The 14,180-nt window shown below is 45.6% G+C and overlaps 1 protein-coding gene and 1 long non-coding RNA gene across 3 annotated transcripts in view; one reads left to right on the top strand and one right to left on the bottom strand.

The window, feature by feature from the left end:
* Positions 1 to 14,180, top strand: part of LOC125699590 (gamma-aminobutyric acid receptor subunit beta-4) — a 66,422-nt gene that overhangs the window by 21,726 nt on the left and 30,516 nt on the right. For both annotated transcript variants that reach the window (XM_048959283.1, XM_048959281.1), the window contains exon 3: positions 5,533 to 5,600. In XM_048959283.1, the coding sequence (XP_048815240.1) occupies positions 5,533 to 5,600 (68 nt within the window). The remainder of the gene's footprint in view (positions 1 to 5,532; positions 5,601 to 14,180) is intronic.
* On the bottom strand, positions 1,596 to 10,418 carry LOC125699593 (uncharacterized). The gene is made up of 3 exons (XR_007379628.1): positions 10,360 to 10,418; positions 5,652 to 5,781; positions 1,596 to 4,103 (listed from the first exon to the last, which is right to left on the bottom strand). It is a non-coding gene; the product is annotated as an uncharacterized LOC125699593 (long non-coding RNA).

The following is a 14,180-nucleotide window of genomic DNA, read 5'->3' as shown; positions in this document are numbered from 1 at the left end:
TGAAAGGGACCACAATGATCATCTAGTTACAACCACCCTGCTATGCGCAGGGATGCCAAATACTAGACCAGGCTGCCCAGAGCCACATCCAGCCTGGCCTTGAATACCTCCAGGGATGGGGCATCCACAACCTCCTCGGGCAACATGTTCCAGTGTGTCACCACCCTCTGTGTGAAAAACTTCCTCCTAATATCTAACCTAAACCTCCTCTGTCTCACTTTAAAACCATTCCCCCTTGTCCTATCCCTATCCACCCTCATAAGCAGCCATTCCCCCTCCCGTGAATGTGCTCCCTTCAAGTACTGGAAAGTCTCCCCGGAGCCCTCTCCAAGCTAAACAAGCCCAGTTCCCTCAACCTTTCTTCACAGGAGAGATGCTCCAGCCCTCTGATCATCTTACTAGCCCTCCTCTGGACCTGCTCCAAGAGCTCCATGTCCTTCCCATACTGGTGGCCTCAGGTCTGGATGCAGTACTGAGTCAAGAGTTGAGTGGAGGGGCACAATTGCCTCCCTCTCCCTACTGGCCACCCTTTTTTTAGTGCAGCCCAGAACACAGTTGGCCTTCCGGGCTGCAAGTGCAACTGCTCACTCATGTCCAGCTTCTCTTCCACCATGACTCCCAAGTCCTTCTCCACAGGGCTGCTCTGAAGAAGATCTTTCCTGTTTGTATAAATGCCTGGGATTGCCCCAACCCAAATGCAGCACCGTGCACTTGGCCTTATTGAACCTCATTAGGTTTTCATGGGCCCACTTCTCCAGGCTGTCCAGGTCCCTCTGGATGGTTTTCCTTCCTTACAATGTATCGACTGCACCACTCAGCTTGGTGTCATCCGTAAACTTGTTGAGGGTGCACTCGATGCCACTGTCTGTCGCTGATGAAGGGCATCATCCTGAGGGACACCGCTTGTGACCGACCTCCACCATGACACAGAACCATTGACCACAACCCTTTGGTTGCGTTCAGACAACTGATTTCTGATCCATCGAACAGTCCATCCCTCCAATCCACACCTTTCCAATTTAGAGAGAAGGATGTGGTGAGGAACCACGTCAAAGGCTTTGCAGAAGTCCAGGTAGATGACCTCCATCGCCCTTCCCCCATCCACTGAAGCCATCACTATTGTAGAAGGCCACCAGATTGGTCAGGCAAGATCTGCTCTTGGTGAAGCCATGCTGTCTTGAATCACCTCTTTGTCTCATACGTGCCTTAAAATAGCTTCTAGGAGGATCTGCTCCATGATCTTCCCAGGCAATCTTGGAGACTGATAATGCCACAGGCAGGGTGCAAGCAGGCAACACTGGGACTCATGCATATATCAGATTGGATGAGCCTCACTCTTGGCCAAAAGACAGTGCTACATTCCCTCTCTTCTACATGTGATGCACTTGAATGTTAAGAACAGGGCTGCTCCATTGATATCTCTGAACTCCTACTCAAAGCAAGCAGGTCTCAGGATGGGAGCAGTGGGTTTGGAGTGGTTTCTGGACAGCAGTATACCCAAAGTGATTTAGGAGAATGCTATACATTGGAGGTTGTTTTTTTCCCCCTCTGTGCTGATGACATGCCATCTTTACTTCAGGGTCTGGCTACCATCCTTTAAAATAGAGATGTAGACAAATTGGGAAAAGGCCAGAGGAGAACAGCACTAATTGTTAGAGCTTTAGAAAACATGACCTCCAAGGAGAGGTTGGAGAATTCAGGTGCATTTAATCTAGGGAAGACAGTATTAGTGGGGGAGGGAGAAGGATGTCATGGTTTCTCAGTACATGAAAGCTGTTGTCAAAGAAGGATGATTGATTTATTCTTTCACTATCACTGGGGGGGAGGGGGAGGGTGGGAGATGATGAGACAATCAACTACGCTTGTACTGCAGAGAAGGTTTAATTTGGATATTCAAGTAAAGCTTTCTCATTGCAGTCAAATGCAAGAGATTGTTCAGGGGTGCAAGAGAATTTCTGATACTGGTGGTTTTAAAGAAAGCCTCCACTAAAGAAGGTTTGAGTCTGCTTCTGTGAAGGATGTGGGCTGTGCCACCTCCCAAGATCCTTGTCAACCCTTTGTTCCTGTAGTTTGGGCTGGAGCGTAGACTTGAGGCTGAAGCCTGTCCCTTAGCAACTGCAAGCCTTTGCTGTGCCAGCAATGCCAGGTTCACATACTCAGAGATGCAAGAACCAGGCTCCTCAAAGCACTGGCTGTAGTTTATAAAAGTGATGTGGCTTTAGTAGATAATAAGTTCCATTTGACTGCTCACTGTTCTTGAGTCTTTGACTGTTTCTATATTGTAGTTGGAAATCTAATGGCAGAGAAATCCAAACTTGCCCTAGTTTAACTTTCTGGGCTAGGAGTGAAGAAAGGGCGATGTGAACCACGGCACAGTCCAGCTGCCCAAGTCACCATATTGTGTTTGGAGGCACATTACATACACTGAATTTTGTGCTACAGATTTTGCTTCCTCCTGCAGCTGAACTACAAGGCTGAAAACTGGAAGAAATGCCTTGATCCAGGCTGCCATCACCCCTGGCTGCAGTGAAAGCAGACAGGCTTGGGAACATGATCTTTCCTCTGCAGTTGTGCCATAGGGATTGCTTCTGTAGCAACACGATGCTGGGTTCTGGGGCTTTAAAACATTATAAAATAAAATGTGAAAGTAATAACTGGTTGCTGGAAAAATATTGCAGATTAGCACAACTTGTTCTCTACCTTGGCTGTTTTTGTATTTGACAAGTATCACTTGCAGAAAAAGGACTGATTTTATTATAACTCTTTTGTCTGCTTTCCTTCCAACTTCCCCTGAGAACATTTTTCACAGACGTCAAACTGCTTTGAGGATAAAATGTTGGTGACTTCTCCAGTGGTGGTGAGAAATGGAGATGCATGGCAGTGCTGTTCACTGGTGGAAGAGGCAGTTTCTCACTGTCCCTCACTTGTGAACTTGCCTACAAACCTTTCCAAGGCATAAGCATTTTCTCTAAGGGCTAAAGGTCTAGTTTGCAGATAAAAGCATAAATCTTTAATATCAGGTTTTCTTTTGCATTTTTCAGATCTGCAGATGCAGAGCTCTGCCTTTTGAACAAATTCAGATGACGTTATTCTGTATTTTAAATACCCTACTTTTTGTATCCCTCTTGCCTGAAGCTATTAACATTGGCAGAATTGATGTCCTTTGTTTATTCTGTGTACTACTTACAGCCTGAATGTTGGACAGCAGCCGATCTAGTTTCTCTCTGGGCTGTGGTAAGAGGTAGAGCGAGTATTTTCTGCTGGCTGTGTATGCACATGTGCTGTCCTGAAGAGGTGGAAGGGCAGTCTTCAAGTAAGAGTGAAGGTAAAATGGCTTCCTGGCAATCAAGCCAAGGGTAGATCCAATACAGATCTTTGCATACCTTCATCTCTGGAGTGAGTTGACAAATCCATATCCCAGGGGATGGAAGTAGCTCATGAAGCTTCCCACTTGCTGTGATGGATGGGGTATAGAGGTCTTGGCAGTGCCCAGAGTGGCCATTGGGAACATTGCTGACTGGGCACAAGTGCTGGGTGCGGGTGAGCACAGACTGATGGGGAGCAGCACGATGATCTCCGCTCCAGCACTTGTCTTGGAGCTGGGAGTTGGAAGGTCTGGATCTTATCCACAGTTCTGACACTGAGTCACTGCATGACCCCAGGCACTCAGATACCATGGTGATGAACACAGCACAAATGTCTAGACAGATAGATTAGATTGGATAGTCTCTGCATTTGACAAATATTTGCATATCACCGCTGTCAGTGCTTCCTATTGCCACTCAGGCCGGTTGTTTCAGTGGGTCTCTTGCATGGCAGGGGTGATGAAAAGTTTTTTTTTTTCCTCTCACCAAGAAAGGAAAGGACACCTGACCACAGTACCACATTCACCAGTATTGACAAACTGGAAGCAAAGAAGACAGCAGGGCATCTCTTGGAGGAAACAACACTGGCATGCAATGGGGCTCAGAAGTCAGGAGCTGGCTTCTCCCCAGCTCTGCTGCAGCCCTGACACAGCCCCATCTTTCCTCTTGCAGCCAATTTGTCAGTAAGGTCTTCAGGGCAGTGATACTTCTTGCCATAGCTGCTATCACTACAAGGTCCTGAGTGCAGAAAAAAAGACAAACTACTTGAAGTGAGACTTCCTGAAGTGCTTTACTGGTGCTGCTGTCAGCCTCTGGCACAGCACAGGATGTGAGAAGGTTGGCTGTCACAGAGTAACTTGTGGTTATTTTCCCACCTGGTTCCTTTGTAATAGATGAGCAGAGCAACACAAGGATGTGGCTGGGAGCCTGCATGGGGATTTCTGGAGGCTCTGCAAGGTTCCCTGAGCACCCTGTCCCTGGCACTACTGACAGTGAGCCAGGAGTGCTGCAGAAGAGCACTGCCTCTTTCAGGGGATTTGCCTAGCAGGGTCTAATTACAGTTGTTGATTCTGATGTTTTCAGTGTTGTTCATATTCCATTAAAAGATAACGCTGCTTAATTTGCAGCAGAGGGTCTTGGTTAACAGTACACCCAATCACAAGGCAGCCCTAATGACACTACTTTCCTACTTCTGGAAACATATAATTAAAAAATCACTTCATTTCCAGTTGCGTGGTTCTCCCCTCTACCCCAATCTCCTAATTACTTTCTAAGCCATTTCATGATTATCTGTAAATATTCCAGCACTTAGATCTACTAATGAGTCCATGGAAGAGTTAATACCTTGAGTGGCAGAGCTGCTTGCCTTTCCCTCACTTATACTACACTGCAAGGAAGCATTTTCTACCTGGCACATGTAAGAAGAGGACTGTTGACTGCAGTGGAATTGAGTTTGACTGTGGAGCAGTGGGGATGACAGGGGACTGGTGGCTCTCAGAAATCTTATCCCTAGCTGCTGTAGGTAGAGCTTGTGCTAGTTTCAGCAGTGGATGCGTATCTCTCTGCAAATCATTTTACACAGCTTAAGTGAGGGATGGTGTACCCTTATGCCAATGGTAAAATGGGGAATTTGTTCTCTAATCCCAGCGCTACTCTTCGCTTCCCTGAAAAGCCACAGTAGAAATGCTAGTTTCTAACTTAATGGATCTGTTTCCATTACTTGTCTGGTGTCTTGGGTATTAAAACTCATCTGGGCTTTGTTTGGTATGGCAGCGCTGGCAGGAGGATGGAGAAGTGAGCTTGAGTATCTTTCCTGCCTATGTGCTGCATGGATTTGGTGCTCTGTTCTGTGTATAGTCAATCAGCAACACCTTTTGCAAGACCTCTGAGAGCCTGCTGATGTCTCTGAAGGTGTTATTTAGAATAACTAGAGATAATTGTATAACTAGGGGGAGTGATTAACTTCCAAGAATTAAAGAATCAAGCTGAGAGTCAGACAAATCTATTCTTCTCTAATAATCTGAGCACATGTGACTTTGAAATTCTGGGTACTTGCAGAACGTGAGGCTGCTCCAAGTCACATCCATGCATTTCTACTCAGTGCTGTAATAGCAGGCAGGAGGAGAGAGCCTGGATATGGTCCTAACCTAGTATGTTTGTCTTTCAGGTAACCCTGTCACAGTGGGAATGAGCATCCATATCTCCAGCATTGACCAGATCTCTGAAGTCAACATGGTGAGTTTGCGATGAAAACAAACAGAACAAAAGGCTAATAAAATGTTTTACCTTTTCCTGGTTGAGATGCACATCCAAGACAATCTCTCCTTGGAGTCACCTGAGCTGCCAGGGTGCCCTGACGAAAAGAAGGCCAGGCGACTTTGCTTCCTTAAGCTCCTCCTGCAGATCTTCCCTGCAACTGTTAGGAAGTTGTTAGAGAAAAGTTGTAATTTCTGATACAAAATGTGTTTTTTTTCTCATTGGACATAGGATTACGAGAGATATTGTACTATGGCTTAAGACAGCTCTTCATCACTAAAGCATAACAAATTCAAGCATGATTTCTTTGTGTGCAGCGTGATAAAAAAAGAAAGTTCAGCACATCACCGGGCTGTACTAAATGAGGTCTCCAAATTTTTTTTTCTGGTTTCTGTCTGAGCCTTGCTCTTTCCACCCACTAATTGGCCTGTGTCACTACTGGCCCCACAGCCCAGCTCCAGACCAAAACAATTCTGAAATTAAGCCCTCACAAAGCAAGGCTGGTGTGATGGACCTCTGGTACACGCCTGTATCTGCTGGTAGTATTTGTGATGTGATTGAAGGACTGTAGTTTTCTTCCTGATGAAACAAGTCCTGGAAAGGTTAGCATTCACTAGCTCAGAGAAGCATCCTGAGTGTCATCTGTCAATATGAAGAAACTTGGCTGGCATCTCTGGAACTAGTTACAACTTATCCAGAGTGGACTCTCATCTCTTTTCATTTTGTGCCAGTTGTTTCCTCTAGCCATTAATGCTTACTTCTTCAAAGAAGATGCTTGTATTTTTCTGGTGGCACAAAAGCAAGAGTAGCTTTACAGTCAGCCTGTGACTGCAAAGATGGAAAACGGGCAGTGGCTTTGTATGCTTGCTGGTAGTGATTTGGCATTTCTTTAGAGAGCTCTACTGGGAAGGGAGGCATCTTAGGGCAATCTGCTTGCTTGGGGTGGCATTTATAGGCTGGAACTTTTCCTACCACTGTTCTCTGCTCAGATAACAGATTTCACCCCATTGCATTGCACTGATCTGTCACTTAGACCTACCTTCCTCCCTCCTGCCCAGAGGCTTTTCCTCCAGGTCCCTCTGCATGCCATGAGGATGCATGGGGACCATTCGGCAGCAGCTGTCCTATTCCTCATTCCTGACCCATGCAGGGTATCCTAGGCCAGCTTAGAGCTCTTACTGTTCGAGACTGTTAAAATCTTGATCTCCCAATGCTCCTGTTCTATTTATCTGATTCCGGACTCCCCTGCCCTGTTTTCTCTAGCCCAACCTTTACTATCATTCTCTGTATGGCATGTTACACCTCAGTGTTAATAGTGACACTGAGCAGCATGTACATACAAAAATTCAGGTAACACTCTCAGTCCCTACTGCACTGGGTAACTGTGCTCGAGGTTAAGCTCAACTTCAAAAAGGCAGATGGCTTAACCCAGTTCCATCTGTCCTGCCTGTCAGGACAAAGCTCAACATTAAGTCACCTCCTCCCCCAGTCTCAAGTTGGACCTGAATTTTCCTACATGGCAGCTGTCACCTTCCTTGCTAAAGTCAGAATGAAAAATTTGGGGTCTGGAAATGTTGTATTAGACCCCAGATTGCACAAATGTAATTACAGGAAGTGAAGGATTTATTCTCAGCTTAAGTGCTACAATTACCCTGATTTTCCCGTATAGATATCAGAAGAGAGCTAAATGCTTCAAGATCTAGATGAAGCTCCTGCTGGAGGCGTGTCCATGGGCTGTAAGGTCTTCTCAAGTCTTTTGCCACACACCTGCTGTAGTCAGGCATGCTGTATACTGTGCTAGCAGCCATTCTCTTAGCAATACTTTGAACCCTTTCCTTGTGAGAGCAACGCTCTCCCCTTTCCAGTGAACACCATATTTCCTCTGCAGAAGGACTGCTGGGGCAAAAGTGTATGATTAAGATTGTAGAGAAACCTCTGTGGAGTGTAGGGGAGAGCAGGTTGAACCTGCACTGACCTTCATCTGCACATCACTCTGGGTCTTACAGAACGTGGGCAGAACTGCTGATGGACACTGAGTGTTTCTGTAATCACGGTATGGCTGCAACCAGAGTGAGCACTACATACTGCTTATACCACACATCTGTTGATGCTGCCATGGCATGTCGCTTCCATGCTTCTGATTATCTCCTGGTTCTCCATAGAGGTTGACAAGCACACAAAATCCTGGTCATTCTTCCTGCCTGTGTTTGCAGGAGAACCCACTCAAGATCAAGACCTATAAGAAATGTAGCGAGGAGGCTTTGAAAGGGGTTAAATGATGAGAATCAAAATCAAACCTACAGGGAGCAGAATCTCATGGGATGCAGTTTTCCAGGCAGAAGAGATTTACGTGCATCATTCTGGGTGACAGATGCCCCGAGGAAAGGGCCATGTCCTACCCCTGCTCTGGACATGGTGACTGGCAAGAAAAACAAGGCATTTTTTGGCATTGTGTGTGATTGGGGAAGGGACTGTGCAATGAATAAATTAAAGGCACACAAGTGGAGCCAAGTTGTCATGGCAACCAAATAGCTTCTATTGTTCCACAAGGAGTGTTATTACTTACTGCCCCTTGTAGGATAATTAATTAATCCTCAGACATCCTTTCTGGAACAATGGGTTGGGCAGGCTGAGGAGAACCCCCAGCTCTCCCATGTGCCTATCCCTGGGACTTCTGGCATTTACTGGCTGCACAATGGTAGGGAACAAGTGCTGCCAGTGCCTGGCCATAGCGTGATTCAAGAAGTTGTTTTCCACAGGACTTTGGCTGGATGTGGTGCTTTAGAAGAATGCAGCTCCATCCACAATCTAAGTGACACTCTTTGCCTCCGCTCCCATGGGAATGGTATTGCCGAAATGATTATGTGATGACATTTCAATCCTGGAGTCTACAGGGCTACACAAAGACAACACAACTGTGTCATTACCCTGGAAGTTCCCAGACACCACAGAACACACTGCAGTAGCCTGTACAAGCTCAGTATCTCCTGGTTCCTTGTTGTACAAAGGCAAAGCATCTTATCTTCTTGAGGGCCATGCCCTGACACCGTGACATGGTACAGTGCAGATGGAGTCACACTGGGTTAAAAGAGGCTCCTAGGTGCACTGCTGGCTTTGTAATGATCTCCTAATCATGAGGGACCAAAACTATTGTCCTTATTTTAAAAAATGACATCTCATTCACCACAGCTGCTAACTGTGTGTGGCCAGCCGTATTTTCAAGCTCACTTGCTCAAGTAATGCTTTATTGCTGTGTTCTCCTCTTAGCTCTGCTAAGCAATGCTGAGCTGCAGCCTCTGTTCTTGTCATTGATTAGAAGGATTATTTGCTGCGCCAAGATCAGTGACATCAATTGAAATGCTTGGGAAAAGGTGGCAGGGGCCAGGCCAAGTAGGTACTGGGGAGGGCACACCTGAGTGGCAGATCCTCTGGGAATTGATGATCCATGAAGATGAAAGGCCTGGTTGGAGAATTCTCAGGTCTTGTATGAATTTGCAAGTCGGGGTTTTAAAGGCAGCCTGAAAAGAGTAACACCTTCATAATGATGCTCTGTAGCTCAGTGGATCTGCTAAGAACAAGAGGATGGTAGTTCCCAGTTTCCTCTGAGGAAACAGGCTGGGGAAGTCATTTGGTTGGATCCAGCTCTGATGGCATCCAGCATCAACTGCTTCAGGAGCTGGAAGTCTTTCCTGCATGCCCTTCAGCAGACAGCTGAAGAACTGGCCCAGTCTGCCCACTTTCTGCAGGGTGGGAGTGGAAGCTGCTATTTCCACCTGCAGCCTTGCCTCCCTTATCTTCAGGGATGTATTTTTCCAGTACCAGACAGTTTCAGATTCCCTTCAAGCATTCATGAAGGATTTCATTAAGTAAAACAACCAGACATATTGTATGCGTTTAGAAGAAGAGATGGTTATCCTTCATAATGCTTCAATTTCCCTGCCCTGTGATCTCTGCATTCCTAAACCTGCTCCCCCTGTGTATCTGCACACCATAAGCAACTTGGAGCATGGAGCCGCTGTCATCATGATTTCTTCGTGGCTCCTATAATTTATTCATCCCAAGATGCTCTCCTACATCTGCAATAACATTGTTTCAGTTTGTTATAGCACTAGCTTTAAAGTTTTATAAACCTGGTGACAAGTTGAAAAGTTACAAGAGGATTATTGTAGAGGGCTAGCATAAGAAGCAAGGCTTCCATAAAGAACCATTTGCAGGGATATACAAGGTGTTAAAGCAGTGATATTTGTGGGACTGGTGATACATTTTGCTGGGCAACAGTCCGCAGTGCAGAGAGGTTAGTGGCTGGTGCAGGATGCTTGGCAAAGCTAACCTCGATATTTCACTTCATTGCCTCCTGTTCCCTACTCTTCTATCACCACACTGCTGCCTGACAGGAGTGCCAGCAATCGGCTGATCACTTGGAAATTACAGGGAGATAGCAGACATGATGCCTCCTAGTTTCTTGAAGTTTGATTGAAACCTAAGAAGCCAAATTGCCTTGTTAGGAAGATCAGTTACCCCTGTTCAAGAGGTATGCAATGTATGTCCCTAGAAAGCTACGAGCTACAAGCGTCTTAAACTTCCTTTTAACCAAGGAAAAAGATGGCTTGTGTTTTGTAACACAAGGGAAAGGATAACATGACAGCAGAGCAGCAGGACCCCAAGCTGCAGCAAGTGACAGTTAGTTCAAATGCAATAGCCACAGAAATAAGTGAGGGGGGGAAAAAAAACTGCTTACCTTCAGAAGACCTCAGGTATGCAAGAAGCTTCAGTAAGATGCCCTTGCTTCTACTGCCAACCCCTAAAAGAGGTCTGGGAAGGGGTGGATCCTGACTCCACACCTTCTAGTCATTAGGTACATTGCATGCACCTGAGCAACCCTGGGTTGGCCCTGCCTTCCCACCAGGTGCTCAATCACTGCTTCAAGCCATGACAATTCCACTACAGGTGTGTAAGGGTGTTCTTGTCCAGAAAAGATCATCCTACAGACTGTTATGCTGCCATCAAGGGGGTGCACCATTCTCTCCACTATGTCAAATATTCCATTTATCAGGAATGTCTGAAATGGCCCAAGTAGAGGAATTCTGTAGATTAATCTGTCCTGATCAGGCTTTGTATCCTGTTTTCACTGGAGTATGAATGTGCCTAGCTGAATCCCAAATCAATATAACTCACACACATTAATAAATAGGTGATTCTGCTGTGTGCTGAATGTAGTTGGTGAAAGAAGGCAGCATAGATGGATAGACTTGGTATGAGAGACAGCAGCTTCTTCAGCTACTGGACACACGGTCACATCTTTTGGGCATTGATTGCTTTCCAGTGGACCAACTGTACATCTGCAATAGCAGGCAGAAAACATAATATACACCTGGAGAGGATTTTCCATTGAAATACTTGTCTTGAGTTTTAAAACTTAAGTTTTTAAGGAGAGATTACTGCTACGAATGTTATACTACCACATATTCTCTTCAAATATATCAGCGTTTTTCATATTTATCTGAAATTATTCTGCTTTGTTGGCAACTACTTTCAATGGGGGAAAAAATGATAACATATTTTCCAATCAGTCTGTTTTATGTATCTGGATATGCAAAGGCTTTAAAGGTTCAAGTATTCAGAACCTACAGTCAGAGGTTTCTGGGTTATATGCTGTAAGTATGACAGGACATTCCAGTACTGTAATGGTGTCCCTCTAGCCTCAACTATCTCCTGATTCACAGCACAAAACACAGCAAATATGCATCTTTGGTGCATAGCTGAATGGGTGGTGTGTTGTCATAGTACTGCAGGGGATGTAGTCCTGTTGGATTTGCTGTAGGCTCCTGCGATGGCAGGTAGCAGAGGATGCCTTGGTGCTGAAGAAGGGCCAAATTCTTATAGTGTAGCATAAGCATGGTACAGCTCTGATGTACCCAGATTTTGTGGTGGTGTGGACAAATAGGAGTTGTGCTTTGTTTCATGTGCTAGAGGATTCGGTGTGCTGTCATTTAAACTGTGATATTGCAAGCATGTGGCTGAGATGGTAGGTTTCTTCGGAGCTGGCAATGGTCTGTGCCTTCCTCTGCCAATGATTGCCTCAGTACCACTTAGGTCATGCAGCAATTGTCACTTGCATGCAGGGCTGTAATGCATTGGGTGGCTGCTTGCTTGGAAAATCAAACAGTAGCAGTTCTGTACATATTAAGTGGTATTTTCCTGAAGGAGAGAAGTAACAGGGAATGAGAAGGAAGGTCCTGCTCTACAGCTGTGAGCAGTATCCTCTGCAGGGTGCCATGCAGTCACCTGGGTGGCTTTCTCCAGCAATGGAAAGTAACTTCTACATAAACACACAACCCCATGCTAGCTGAAGGGAAGCAGCAGCATCCCTTCCTATTTCTATTTTTCCTATTGTCTGTGAGTTGCTTGAAGAAATAAAGACAGTTGTAGAAAGGGAGAGAGAAACTCTAATCCATAGCAAGAACCCACCTTCACTGCTATTTCTAGACCTTACTTGTCTTGCCTATTCCTCCAGCTGTCATCCCATCATAGACTGCTGGGTCTCAAGGTGATTTACCAGCACCGTTTGAAAAGCCAAGAGCTGCTTGTGGATATCTGCTCACACCACATTCTACTTTCACAGAAATCCTACTGATTGTACTTAAAGATGCAGAATTAAGTCATAGACTCATTTGAGTTGGAAGGGACCCTTAAAGTTCACCTAGTCCAGCTCCACCTACAGCTCCATCAGGTGCTCAGAGCCGCATCCAGCCTGACCTTGAGGTGTCTCCAGAAATGGGGCACCACCGCCTCACTGGGCAACCTGTGCCAGTGACTCACCACTCTTATCATAAAAAACTTCTTCTTATGTCCAATTTAAAACCCCCTCTTTTAATTTGAGGCCATTTCCCCTTGTCCTATTACAACATACCCAGCTAAAGAATCTGTCCCCTTCTTTCTTACCGCTCTCCTTTAGCTATTGAAAGTCCACACTCAGGTCTCCCTGGAGCCTTCTCTTCTCCAGGCTGCACAGCCCCAGCTCTCTCAGCCTGTCCTTGTAGGGAGGTATTCCATCCCTTGCATCATTTTTGTGGCCTTCCTCTGCACGCATCCAGGAGCTCCATGTCTCTCCCGTACTGAGGACTCCATATCTGGATGCAGCTCTCCAGGTGATGTCTCAGTGCAGAGTAGAGGGACAGGATCACCTCTCTCAATCTGCTCACCACAGTGCTTCTAATGCAGCCCAGGATACAGTCGGTTTTCTGAGCTGTGATGGCACATTGCTGGCTCACATCCAGCTTGCTATCTACCAATATCCCCAAGTCCTTTTTGACAGCCCTTAGATTAAGATACTGCATGGAGACAAGAAAAGCATCAGGTCTGAGGGAACTTCTGTGTGATGAGATGTGGGAGTGGCTGCTGAAACTCAAACAAGCAGGGCTCCCATCCCTGCCCCAAAACATGATCCTTCCATAATAGGGTGGTGATCTTGCACAAAGTAGTTAAGAAAAAAGCAAACTACTGTGAAGGATCCTGATGTACTCCACATTCTTGGTTATGAAATTAGTTACACAGAGATTGGCTTGGGTTAAAAACTGGAAAATAGGTCAGTGTGACTCATATGTCAATATGTACTGTATTTATGGCAACTTGTAGAAGGGAAAAATCTTATCTATCTTCCATAATACTTTGAAAATCATCCTATTCCAATGACAAAATTCTCCCTACATTTTTGGCCTTGATATTGGCCACCTCTAGAGACAGCCCAGTGAATTCACTACATCTTAGAGTCAAGTTCCTAAGTAACAACCCAAAGATCACCATACCATTTCTTCAAATGCAATGGCCAGAAGAAAGCTAGGACCTGCACAAGGAGCCAGAAACTCCTTCTGAAATGGAGGTCCCATGGATTTGAGGTGTGTATGCAGAGGGCAATCTGGTAAAGCAGCAGTTCTGCTTGGATCTGTCCTCATGGGAGTGGGGGAAAGCTTTATAGCATCTCCTATAATGAAGTCCCCTGTGTTTGTGCTGAAAGGCTCTAATGTCTTTGTCATTAATGATGTTCTGGAGTGAAATATTTTTGTTGGCTGAATTGCATGATTTTACCATGGACGTAGATCAATTGATAATGAGCTGTGGAAGCCTTGCTGAAATAAGCTCTCAGCTGAAGAAAAACTGGGAGCTGCTGAGCTAGAGTATGACTCCTTCCCCCCGAGGCTTTCTATTCCACCATGCAGATTTCCTCCTAGAAATCCTGTAGCATTCGCAGGATAAATTAATGGGAGGTTATGCAGGAAACCAGTTATCTGTGCAACTGGAATAGATTGGATACGGACAAGCAGTTGGATGGACTGGCTGATTCCTAGACCAAATCTGGGATTTTGCAGCACTAATAAGATGTGCTGGTGCTGCTTATTGAGTATAAGCATTTACACATCCCCATTAAGCATCTTTCCATTTTGTCATTTTTCCTAAGGAGCAGCTCTGCAAGTCCTCCAGTATCACAAGTCTGAACCTCAGCAGGGCTTAATCAAACCCACTTCTAGGACTGAGAATGAGTTCAGATGCCTGGCTCAATGG

The sequence above is a fragment of the Lagopus muta genome, chromosome 13 (assembly GCF_023343835.1).
Source record: "Lagopus muta isolate bLagMut1 chromosome 13, bLagMut1 primary, whole genome shotgun sequence".
NCBI classification, from domain to species: Eukaryota; Metazoa; Chordata; class Aves; order Galliformes; family Phasianidae; genus Lagopus; species Lagopus muta.
This window is presented reverse-complemented; position numbering and strand designations above follow the sequence as displayed.